We start from the raw sequence: 13,588 nt of genomic DNA on the forward strand, positions 1-13,588 counted from the left end.
TGATATCCAAGTGTTTCTGTGAATACTGAGAAATGTGTGTCCCATCTCTAGGCCTGTGTAATGTGGAGAAATCTAAAACCTATAACCTATGGTTCTGCGTATCTCCTTTAAAGAAAATACAACTAAACTTGATGCAGGTTTTAATAATTTCAACTGCAGCTCAGCCAAAGTAGGTGTCCCACAAACTTGCGGTCAACTCTGTGATGGTGCTGAATTCAGCCCCAGCCTTGCAATGATGCAAGGTTCAGATACAAGGTTCACCTGTGTCATGTTATCTGGCAGGACAACAGAACAACATCTCATACACAAGATCATGTGTACTGCTTTTGGTATGTTTTTTTTGCGTGGAGTTGAGTATGTAAAAGTTGAAGTGTACCTTTTTTACGTGTCAACTATGTGATGGTGAATACATCTGTGTGATTAACTGTGGTAAGTAGTCAGTAGGATGAAACAAAGTGACAGCCCACTCTGTTCATGTACATGACCCTGGGCAATAATAGGTTGATCCCAATGGACATGGCAAGCCAAAAAGTCCAAAATTTGTCAACTATGTGACATCAACAATGTGATGTCTAATTGAAGGTAGATTTAGCATTGCTGATGCTGCTGGATACTGCAGTGCAGGATACAATTCCACCAACAATGTCTACTGATGAAGCCCAATTCTATACAACAAGCCATTTGATTTTGACTTTAAAGGAGAGGGTGCATAAAAAGTAACAGGCCTAGCTTAGTTATTATTAGCTTAAATATTTTGACTATATTTAGTCTCAAACTAAGATAAAAAAATTACAAGTTAATGTTTTCTGTCAGTTATACACAATAATTAAGGATTACAGCCACCAGGATTGTATTACAGGAATAGATAGTAGCTGGTCCATCTGTTACAGAGTTGACATCTCACAAAATGATGTATGTGGTTAATGTTGTGTACTGAAAAATAGAAAAGCATTTGACCACAGCTCTACTGTGTACCTTTCACTTGGGACATGGTAATTTCATTTGGCAGTATTTATACCAAAACCCAACATACTTCATTTTTGCCAAATTGCCCACCCCAAATTTCTCAGTATTCACAGAAACACTCATCCATACCAGACATCAAGTCTGCATATAGGTGGTGTTGCCACTTACAAATATGAATCATGCTTTGGAGACATGGTTGAAGGTGTTAATCTCAAGTCTAGGGTTTGTGCATTTACCACTGTAGCCATTTTGCATGGCCTTATACACTCACCGGCTACTTTATTAGGAATACCCATACATCCACCTGCTGTTTTATGCAGTTTTCTAATCAGCCAATCCCTTGACAGCAACACAATGCATAAAATCATGCAGATACAAATCAAGAGCTTCAATTAATGTTCACTTAAAACATCAGAATGAGAAAAATTGTGATCTCAAAGTGTGACTTTCATTGTGGCATGGGTGTTAGTTTGAGCCAGATGGACTGGTTTGAGTATTTCAGAAATTGCTGATCTCCTGGGGTTTTCATACACAACAAACAGTCTCTAGAGTTTACACAGAATGGTGCAAAAAACAAAAAAACACTGAGTGAGCAATGGCAGTTCTGTGGGTGGAAACAAATGCCTTGTTGATAAGAGAGGTCAGAGGAAAATGGCCAGATTGGTTCGAGCTGCCAGGAAGGATATAATAACTCATATAATCACTCTTTATAACCATGGTGATCAGAAAAGCATCTCAGCACACAACAGCAGAAGACCATATTGGGTTCCACTCCTGTAGCCAAGAACAGGAATCTTAGAATCAAGAACAAGTTACTATTAAAGTGGCCGGTGAGTGTACAGTATCATGTCACACCTTTGATATGCTCTTAAATGCACATAAGAGCTCATTAATGCTATTCACTCACTTGGGTAGATGTACTATGACATGGATTACACACTTGCTCAACTGTGTCCAGCTTTAGTCTTGCCAAGGCACTATTAACTCCAAGCTGTAGCATGTTCAGTGCAGCTGCTGTTCTGTACTCCATTACACTCCTTTACACTCCAGCAGGCTACCATCATTCTCCACTAAGGTGGCAATCGAGTTTGGAGAATGATACATAGCTACTGAAAATAAATCAGAGTCCGTCTCTGTACACAATACGGCTGTATTAAGGTCCTCTACATTTCCACAATCTGCCCAGGTGGTCTGGAACAAAATAAAATAAAACAAAACAGGTCTAACTTTTAGCATCCACAAAGATTTAATGTTATTTGTTACTGAAGAAAAATACAGCACAGTCATACCAGTGCAATGAGGGAAAAAGCTAAGATTTGTACTTTAGCAATTCAAGCATGCGCTTATGACACTGGCGGCAACTCATTACAACTGGCTGCATGCAGAGATCACGTTTCAAACACATCATTCCGAATATAAAGTCCATTTGCACTGACTTAAAATTCTCCTCACTAAAATTAAATGAACACTCAAGTAGAATAAGTTCATACAATACATCATGGCAATAAAGTGTTACAAAGTTCAGCATCTGCATGAGATCCAGTAAAACAGGATAAAACGGTCAGTTCACACAGCGAAAACCAGTCAATCCATTTAGCATGTTTATGCGATCACTTAAAGCACCATGGGGTGTTACCATTAAAGCACATTCAGCGAATGCAACACGGTACAGCTGCACGGTCCAGCCACGTCTTCAAAGGAACGACTGGAAAATTCACGATGACAAAAATTCAGCAGTATCATCTTCAAGATTATTTACACAATTCAAATACAATTACTAAGTCAATGCAATTTACCAAATTTACCCAAGTCTGTAAAGTTGATTCAATATTTCATTCGGTCGGTACTGAGCAAAATAAAGGACCTCAAAAATAAATTACAGTACAGTTTTCCAGTTTACGGTTTAAAAAGATACCAAAGACAACCTCAAAACACTGGAACTATATCTATTTACAAGACCACAAATGCTTTGTTTTCTCCTACATATATATTAAAGCACTACAATACAGCTGAAAGAGCCTAATTTTTACTGACTCTATTGAATACTGACACTTGGGGCATCTCAGATGCGTACATGTAAATGTACATAATATACATATATATATATACTTATTTATTCATCCACCTGTTAAAAAAGATGCTGTATAAAGGAATCATGTTCAACACTTTGGTATTGAAATTCAGCAGAAAATCTTGGCAACCACTCTCAAGACAACTAGAACTACACATACGGTATTTATATCCTGTGTAGCAGGTAATTTACAAGTATTCTATAGGCTAGTTCTTGATTCCTTTACTGGCAACTATTGCTTTAAGCATTATTACCAAGTAATGTTCTCCGTTAATCTAACTTTCACATTTCAATCGTGACCTTTACACTGACGTGCAACCCAACCTAACTGATCATCAGTTCTTGCCAGGTCTGAAGTAAACATTCTCATGCACACACTTTCTTCACAGTCCCTCGTACCACATCACTGTGGAAAACAGGCCGAGCAAAGTACAGTTGCATCCTTACTCCTCACATGCAGACTCCTCGAGATCCACAGCGCCACCTCTGGTCAGCCTGCGCATCTTACTGAAGTCGTGATCTTTGCGGAGGTAGGATAGGGTGGGGGCAGCCAGCTCATGAGGCTGTGTGTGTAGAGGAACAGGATGCATCTCCCCTCCATTCCTCCAGAACAAACAATAATGCTGTGGATCATTTATGGCAAACACTTCTGCGCAGGTTCGGGTTAATACTTCCACACTCTCGCCTGCTTTCCAATGGAGAGTGCGGGCAGCGCAACACTCAGTGTTCTGGAAAAGAATACGCACAAACCTCTGTACACACACACACACACACACACACACACACACACACACACACACAAAGGATGGTGACTAAGACCCAAGCTTATGACATTTATCAATGTTTTTCAGCACAGCAAAGCATGGTTTGCAAACTGTGATTATACCATGGGCACCATATTACATCTCTCTTAAATTTATTATTACTAATATTTAAATAATATTGGCTGGGATTGAGTGGTATATCAGATCTAGTCCATCCAGCTAGCATGATACTGAACAAGTAGAAAACGAGTTCAATATCATGCTAGCTGAATGGAATATATCTGATATACCATGAAAAAAGCCATTATTATTATTATTATTATTATTATTATTATTATTATACATACACATTCCTTTCGGGTGTTCAACACATCTTTCTCTTTCAAAATTCTCGCAAAAGCTTCCCTTTTTAATGAAGCAAACCTGGCGGCCATGTTTGTTTACAAATTGTCACAGTCACTCGCTAGCGTGGAAGTTTTATGAATCTGAGGTGTGTAAACTACACACACACACACACACACACACACACACACACACACACACACACACACACACACACACAGGATAAGTTCACACACCCCTGTTAAAATGTCAGGGTTTTGTTTTGTAAAAAAGGAAACCAAGATAAATCATGCCACATCTTTTTTTCAACTTTTATTGCAAGAAATTGAACGAAGAAAATACTTGCAATAACCTGGTTGCAGAAATGTGCACACTATTTGATAACTGAGCATGTAACATTTCTCCAAACAACACATTCATATTAATATCTGAATAATTTGCTATTATCTTACTATTTTTAATTGTACTTGAATGTCTGTTTATAATGCGTTTCTTCCTCTGTTCATTCACCCCAAAACATTTTTTTCTTTCAGCACGACCGCAATACGTGATGGTATATACTGGTATTTGGTTAGTGACCATCAGTTGTACGCTATTTTTCATGATGCATTGTGGGATACTATGAGTCCACTATATAGGGTGTAATAATTCTCACTATACATTCGGACAGCACTACAAAATGGTGAACTCACTATATAGTCCACTATATAGTGAGCAGGGAGTGATTTCAGACACAGGGCCTCACTCTCCTGTGGAACCAATCATGGGCACCTGTGAGCTTGTGTATGCTGAAGAGGGCAGAAAGCGCTTTCCTCTGAGTGTTACACTGCCTGTGATACAGCATAAACAGTTCGAAAAGATGCATTTGGCTGGTTTCATGTTTCTTGGAGAAAGCTTGCATTAGCTTTCACCCTCCCTGGTTGGTAGCTGTCATATGATAGAGGAGAGTTGGTGGGAGGAAATTGGCAGGTGACTAAATTAAGAAGAAAAATGGGGAAAAAACTGCAGGCTTTATTTACAAACCCCAAAAAGTTAATAAAACTATTTTTTTTTTGTTTACATATGTTAAGGTTAGGGACAGATTTAGGTGTAGGCATAGTATTAATTAACTGCATGAGTAATTATGTCATAAGGATACTCTGTGTGTGTGTGTGTGTGTGTGTGTGTGTGTGTGTGTGTGTGTGTGTGTGTGTGTGTGAGTGAGTGAATGAAGTTATGTTTACTCCTGAGCCTCTTATGTTATTTACTGCAATGATGGAGTGCTTCGTCTCCTGTAGGCTTTGGGTAGTTAATCATAATTCAGGCTAGTGTGGACTGTTTGGGTTACTGTCAGGAAGTGGGTTCAGTGTGTGTTGCTGAAAGGAGCAGAGATGCGGGGGTGGTACGAGATGAGGGATGGAGAAGCACAGCAGTAACTAAAAGTCTGAAAAGCACAGAAATGGAGACAGAAACAGATCTCCAGCTGAACGAAACTATAAAGTGCTTGGGGTTAATCAGACTGTGGTGCTGTACAGAGCAGACTGACAGCTGCCGGCAGAGCACAGTGAAGGAAAACAATGCTGTGAATAAAAATGATGCTGTAAATAGGAATGATGTAAGTCGTGTGTGAGGCATGGCTGGACCTGCAGAAGAGCTCAGGGATCAATTAAAAATGCATATCATTCATATTTGTTTTAACCTGCATCAAAATACCACTTGTAAAGTGTGTGTATTTTTTAAACCTGATTCTGCTGGTTCTCTTTATGGAGTTTGGCCTCCTGGGATCGTCTCTTGCTCCATTCCCTCAGACTCTCCTGGGCCTCATTGGTTAAACCACCAGGACATGGAGTACCAGGCTGGCTCTGGATTAGGCACAGGCTGGCGTAAATACTTGTCAGGTAGTACCCTCCTAAAAGAGAATATTTATGTGATGTTACACAGGAACTCCACTGAAACTCACCGACATAGTTTTACTCTTTGGCTGGCAGGTATGTATTAATTTCTTACATCAAGATATCTCTAAAGAAGATTTGGTCAAAAACTTTACCGAAGGTTGAAATCAATTCATATTCTATGTAAATTTATTATTCTATCCACATTCACTGGATATGAGCAATCATGCACTCTGATTGGGTACTCTACTACTAGGATATCAGCTCATATACCGTAAGTAGAGAAAAACAAAATGGTGGAGTGTGTTGCTGAACCAATCAAGGATGAAATAAAAACTCTAATCAAAAACAACCCCCCCAAATTGTTAAGTATTTAAAAGAAACAGAAATAGCTAAAATAAAATAGATTCCCCCCCAGTATTTCCTGTTCTACACTCCAGCCCAGTCAGTAGCGGTAATGCACCTTTAAGTTGGTTTGCCAACTGCCAAAAAAAGAACCCTAAAAGAAGAAACAGAAGAAGACCCCCCCCCCAAAAAAAAATTGTGTGTGTATATATATGTGTGGAATGAAAGTATTTGATGGTAAAAATGTATCTTTTTTATTTTTCAAGAATTATTATTGTATTTTTCACAAATTGCTATTGTCATTTCACTGGTTTGTTTACATTCTATGCAGAAATGATTTTGTCGGACGTTTAGTATAGTTTTTATTTATCGAATTTGCAAAAAATAAAAATAAAAATGCTCTGTTTCTCAAAATCCAGTGAATGTGGATAGAATAAAACAGTTATTCCACTCACTCAATCTCGTCGTACATGGCTTGTAGTCAACTCGGTGCTACACGCCTCGTCGGCTATCAGCTCATGTACGACTCGATTTCGTGGAATAACTGTTAAATCTAGCCTGTCCTATGTGATCTTAAATACATTTTTACCATAAATTTGTCTTCACCTTTTATGTAATTACCTAACTATAGCGCAAATAAACTATTTATTTTTATTAGAAAATATAGTTATGTAAAGCTTCTTCAGTTACAAGTAAGAAAACATATCCAAACTTCTGTATTCAAATACCAGTAAATGACCATGAAATACCTGAGATATGAGCTACCGAGCTACCATATGGTCCTGATATTGGAAAATAACAGAGCTGGTGGAGGAGCTCCTAATCTGCTTCATGACATGAAATAAACAATGTTTTGCCTGGAATAATTTAAATTCTCACAAACTCATCGTGTCTTTTTTACCTCTCCATCACACCGCCCATTTCGTCACTGCCCCTAGCCAATTCAATCCATTATCCAAGTTTTGTTTCATGCTACAGCATTTGAGAAGCTTGTGGTTGATATAATTCAAAATCCAATCATTTGACCATTGCTGAAAATCAAACTAAGTCTGAATACTATAAAAAAAAAAAAAAATCCAGCTATTGAGATCATAGTACATGAGCTGGCTTGTGCACACAGATTTGCTGAATTTGTCATATTTCTACATTTTACTAAACCCTAATTATCCGGTTTGCGGTGTTATTGTCAGACTTGCTGTAGGCTCTGACCTTCTCCTGACAGCCAAGAGGACTCCAGCAGCTCCATCATGTACTCTGTCTCCAGCAGCAGTTGTGGGATGTTACACTGAACTACCACATAGGACAGAGCAGGCAGGAAATCCTCTGAGCTGAATTCTTGTTCTATAAACCAGGAAATTAAACACAGGTTGGGATTGACTACAAAGATACATGACCCACTCAGTGAGTTTCCTATAATTACACCAAGCAAACTGTTATAACATTTTAATCAATGCTTTTTATATTAAAAGTATAGACAGCAACTTTAGTGGAGGGTGTAGACAGCTGAAGTTAACTCTTCTGAATTCAGATTAAAACACATCCCCTTCAGTGCTCCCTCCAAGGGTAAGCTTAGCCTGGGAAATCCCATGCTGCTTTGCACAATCGTTCCGATCTGAAAAGACAGCATGGAAACTATGGTCTAAAGGCTCGCCTGAGTTAGGGAGCCAATCAGAGAGTGGGGAGGGGTGGAAAGACAGTGACGTGTACTACTCGACAAACGGAAGCTTGTAGTTTATTTGGGACTGTTTACGGATCACATTTAACATGGCGGCGAGCGATACGAACCAAACTTTCGATCAAGCTTTAGACACTGTTCTGAATAGTTTAGAGCGAAAGTTTGTTTAAAAAAAAGAACAGCGTTTGGCGTTACAGTCTTTCGTTGACACGAAGACAGATGCCTTTGCCTTGCTCCCGACAGGGTTTGGTAAAAGTCTCATTTACCAACTAGCCCCCTTAGTGGCTAAGCAGATGGGGTTTAGCCAAACCCCGGTCGTTGCGGTAGTCTCGCCACTGACTGCCTTGGTGGAAGACCAGGTAAAGGAGGCAGGCAATCTCGGGATTTCTGCGGCACAGCTTGGTCCAGAGCAGGAAAATGCTATCAAGAGTTGCTGGTACCAGCTTCTGTTCGGCAGTCCCGAGGCCTGGCTAAGTGCTAAGTGGGAGGACATGCTAGCCACCACTGTTTACAGGACCAACCTGGTTGGCATCGTCGTAGATGAAGTGCATCTGACCTATAAATGGTAAGTATTTGCTATTACTACTGCTATTATGCCTATTCCTGTGCCTACTGTGGTTGTAACAGTGCCACTGTGTATTACTGTTTAATATCAATCTACAGCTTAAGTTTTTGTCTTGCACAAACGGCAGTAATCGTCGCTCTAACTACGTCACCGGGTACAACTGCCATGATTGGCCATGGGCTACGTATACGTCAAATGATAGACATTCGCAACGTCCAATAAACAGCCGTTGACAATCATAAACCACACCTCCCCTACGAGAAATTCAATAGGCGGATTCCAGACCATATTTCACTTGTGATATGGTCTGGTGTTAACCAGACTAGGGTAAGCTGGTTGTATGTTGGTGATCTGCATCATTTGCTTTTTCTTGTTTGTACTGGATTCAGAATGGGCAAATTTGGCCATTAATTAAACTTCTCACTTATTAGGACCCAAGCACCGGAAGCGCACGGCCTCTGGTGGCCACCGGAGGGCGCTGCACCATGGTGCAAGGCCCTATTGTTTTCCTAATGATTCTTCTTCTTCTATTATTATTCAAGACTTGGCCATTTTTGAGGTGGTTCCCATGGGTGAAAACTCATGAAATTTGGTACACATGTCAGTCCTGGCCACCACTACTAAGGGACAGAGGCTTGGCCTCAGGTGTATCCAGGGGACTCCATAGAGCCCACACAGGTCATTGATATTTTTGCAAGGTATATAGTTTCACCTATCTGTGTCAGATTTGGTAGGTGTGTGGGGTGCCCCAAGACGAACAAAATTGTAATATACATTGTATTAGCCATACTCAACAGGAAGTGAGTTATTTTTGGATTTGTGCGCTTTGACACTCTCATCCAAGGCAGTTTATTAGATTCATGCCAGATTTGATATACTCGGTGCTCAGACCCTTCATCGCTGCTTGCAGCTATATTTTCTCACTTATACGGTAATTGCAGAGCATCTTTAAAAACCTAAAATTGTTAGATACACTAATAGTAGTTGTGGGTATTATCTCTGAACTTCTTAACAAAATCACTCACCAGATTGTGCTCCCATGGCCTTGTACACACTCTTGCACACCTGTAGCAGAAGCAGCACTTTGTCTATTGGTGAGTGGCTTCTCTGCATGAGATTGAGCTTTTTCTTTGCTCTCTCTACACCTTGAGCATCCAGGACCGCCACACGTACACCCAGGCGCTGCAGTGCCCCCTCTTGACAGGCCTGCAGGCTGTTAGTGAATCTCTGGAGAGTGCCGTCCTGTGTGTGAAGTGAGAGCAGCATCTGGCCCAGCTGAACTTTCAGTGGTTTCAGTACACAACCAAACAAAGCCTTCTCCAAAGCCAGCTCTGCATTGGGGGAAGGGGTGTGGGGTGGGGCATTAAATAAAGCAGAGGGTTACTCAAGTCTGTGTAGGTACTAGGTTTGATTTGATTTTAGGTTTGACATCAAGGAAATTCAAAATGTACATGCTAATCAAATGAACAGTTCATGACATCAGCTAAGAACAAAACACAAGCTGAATCTAGAATTGTTCCTAATTTAACACAGAAGCACCACATTTGGCATAAACACTCTTACACCATGGCCAATATAGTGTTTTTTTTCCACCCAGGCTATACCATTTAATTATTAATACTACTACTTTTAACACTAATTCTATTAGGAAGTCATTCATCTATAAAGAACAACTTGAGTGAACCTTTTTTCAAGTTTACAAAAAACTCCAGTCATATTTATGAAAATAAGCTGTATTAATGACTTTATTCTTGGTGGTGTGGCTAATTTACAGGGTGATCTACACATTTCTGCTTGTGTACAAACAGTGGTGTAGTGGAGATTTTTAAAGTGGGGGTACGCGATTCGTGACGTCATCGATTTGATATCATGTCAGAAGCGGTAGCCTTTGTTTGGTCGCCTATGTTTGGTATGAATGATTTGTATAAATGTTACGTTCTTTTAACAACACAAGAGGGCACAAGAAGACACTTTTTTTCAGACATTTTTATGTGTGCAATTTTCATTCGTGTTTGTCAGTACAGCCCAACTGTTATGGCGAAAAGCCGCGGTTTATTTTGTCTCCAATAAATATGCCGAAATGGCTAAAGAGGAACAAATTCGCCTTCTCCTTCCGAATGCATCGTCGTAGACAGCACCACTCTGCTGCTGGAACTCAACATAAACCTTGCATAGGTTTAACATGGACTATCAGGCGTGAAGCCAAAATATTGGAAATTATGATACACAAACACCTTTGTTCATGTTCGATTCATGTTAATTTGAGCCGAGCTGCATTCTGAACTCGATATTTTTACTAGCCTACTTACTGCCGTCGCAACAGCTACAGCATGTGTCCAGAAGTTCAAAAAAAGTCACGTCACTCACTCACATCGCATACAAACCAGCAATGGGCTGAAATTTATTATAAAAGGCACCAATCGAATAAATCAAGCATTTAGTCTGGCGCGATTGAGGCACCTGCGTATACAAAATACATGACATGCAGCCATTGGGTTAAGCCCTACCATGCACTCCTTCTTAAAGACTTGAGTATTTCTTTAAATTTATTGTCATTTCACATTTTTGGATGTACAACAAAACACTAAACAGGGAGGCCACAAAGATTATGAATTTCAAATCATATATATAATACAGTATGTGGTGAAATTATCCGCGTAAGGATGACCAGGCAGGCGATTATATCAGTTCTGTTGCCCTCTCAGTGCTGCTACCATGAACGCCCGGAAATCACACACACACACACACACACACACACACACACAGACCCTACTGTTATTATTAGGCTATTCAAAATCATAGGCCTATACTGAGCAAAAATCGCATTAGAACTTCAAAGATCATAAAGCATTAAACCGACAGATCGTGCTGCCTCGAAAGTGAAAAAATAAAATCCGTATAACTTACATTTGACGTTGGCTGTCAAGAGCGTATAAACTCAGGCCATTGAATGACAGGTTTTTTTTTTTTTTAATCTCACCTCGGGAGAAGTGGGTGGACGGCGTACCCCGGCGTACCACGCCCACTACACACCTGTGTACAAATGAACACAGATGCATCTTTCTAGCTTAACAAATGACTGGAGTGGTATGAGCCCCTATTTTACAATCCCAATTCCAAAAAATTTGGGACACTGTGTAAAACAAAAAAAACAGAATGTGAAGATTTGCAAAATCATGGAAGCCCAATATTTCATTGAAAATAGTACAAAGACAACATATCAAATGTTGAAACTAAGAAATTTTATTCTTTTTTGAAAAATATATGTTCATGTAGAATTTGATGCCAGCAACACATTTCAGAAAAGTTGGGACAGGGCAACAAAAGACTGAAAAAGCTGTGTAATGCTAAGAAACTAATTAGGTTAATTGGCAACAGGCCAGTAGCACAGTTGGGTATAAAAAGAGCATCCCAGAGAGGCTGAGCCTCTCAGAAGTAAAGATGGGGAGGGGGTTCACTGCTCTGTGCAAGCAGTGCAGCAATTTAAGAATAATGTTCCTTGATGTAAAATTGCAAAGAATTTGGGGATCACATAATCTATGGTACATATCATTAAAAGATTCAGAGAATCTGGAGAAATCTCTGTATGCAAGAGACAAGGCTGAAAACTGACACTGGATGCCTGTGATTTTCAGCCCCTCAGGCGACACTGCATGAAAAGCAGACACGTATCCGTAGTGGAAATCACTGTATGGGCTCAGGAACACTTCAGAAAACCATCGTCTGTGAAAACAGTTCATTACTGCATCCACAAGTGCAAGTTAAAACCAGATATAAACAATATCCAGAAACACCGCCACCTTCTCTGGACCTGAGCTCTTTTACGATGGACTGAGGTGAAGTGGAAAATTGTCCCAAGGTCTGATGAATCAAAAGTAGAAATTCTTTTTAGAAATCATGGACCCCACGTCCTCCAAGCTAAAGAGGAGAGGGACCATCTGGCTTGTTATCAGTGCACAGTTTAAAAGCCAGCATCTGTGATGGTATGCGGGGACATTAGTGCACACGACATGGGTAGCTTGTATCATTAATGCTGAATGATATTTACACATTTCAGAGCAATATGCTGCCATCTGGACAAAATCTTTTTCAGGGAAGGCCTTCCTTCTTTCAGCAAGATAATGCCAAACCCCTTTCTGCACATATTAAAACTGCATGGCTCTGTAGTAAAAGAGTCCGAGTGCTAAACTGGCCTGCCTGCAGTCCAGACCTGTCTTCCATTAAAACATTTGGTACGTTATGAAGCACAAAATACAACAAAGGAGACCCCGAACTGTTGAGCAACTGAAACTGTATATCAGGTGAGAATGGGACAACATTTCTCTTTCAAAACTACAGTATAATTGGTCTCCTCAGTTCCAAAATAGTTCGGCACGGTGGTGTAGTGGTTAGCGCTGTCGCCTCATAGCAAGAAGGTCCGGGTTCGAGCCCCGTGGCCGGCGAGGGCCTTTCTGTGTGGAGTTTGCATGTTCTCCCCGTGCCCGCGTGGGTTTCCTCCGGGTGCTCCGGTTTCCCCCACAGTCCAAAGACATGCAGGTTAGGTTAACTGGTGACTCTAAATTGACCGTAGGTGTGAATGTGAGTATGAATGGTTGTCTGTGTCTATGTGTCAGCCCTGTGATGACCTGGTGACTTGTCCAGGGTGTACCCTGCCTTTCGCCCGTAGTCAGCTGGGATAGGCTCCAGCTTGCCTGCAACCCTGTCGAACAGGATAAAGCGGCTAAAGATAATGAGAGAGAGTTCGAGTTCCAAAATGTTTACAGAGTGTTGTTAAAAGTAGAGGTGATGCAACACAGTGGTAAACATGCCCCTGTCCCAACTTTTTTGAAACGTGTTGCTGACATCAAATTCAAAATGAACATATATTTTTCAAAAAACAATAAAATTTCTCAGTTTCAACATATGTTGTCTTTGTACTATTTTCAATAAAATATAGGGTTTCCATGATTTGCAAATTATTGCATTCTGTTTTTATTTACAGTTTACACA

General features: G+C 40.2%; 1 protein-coding gene across 1 annotated transcript in view; it reads right to left on the bottom strand.

Annotated features, from left to right (window-relative positions):
- Positions 1–3,480: 3,480 nt before the first annotated feature.
- The window catches only part of rin1b (Ras and Rab interactor 1b), a 54,903-nt gene continuing 44,795 nt past the window's right edge, over positions 3,481–13,588 (bottom strand). The window contains exons 8-11 of the mRNA XM_060925379.1: positions 9,625–9,930; positions 7,569–7,700; positions 5,865–6,031; positions 3,481–3,789 (exon numbers count right to left, since the gene is read on the bottom strand). Coding sequence (XP_060781362.1) covers positions 3,481–3,789; positions 5,865–6,031; positions 7,569–7,700; positions 9,625–9,930 — 914 coding nt within the window. The remainder of the gene's footprint in view (positions 3,790–5,864; positions 6,032–7,568; positions 7,701–9,624; positions 9,931–13,588) is intronic.

Source organism: Neoarius graeffei, chromosome 1 (genome assembly GCF_027579695.1).
Source record: "Neoarius graeffei isolate fNeoGra1 chromosome 1, fNeoGra1.pri, whole genome shotgun sequence".
Lineage (NCBI taxonomy): Eukaryota > Metazoa > Chordata > Actinopteri > Siluriformes > Ariidae > Neoarius > Neoarius graeffei.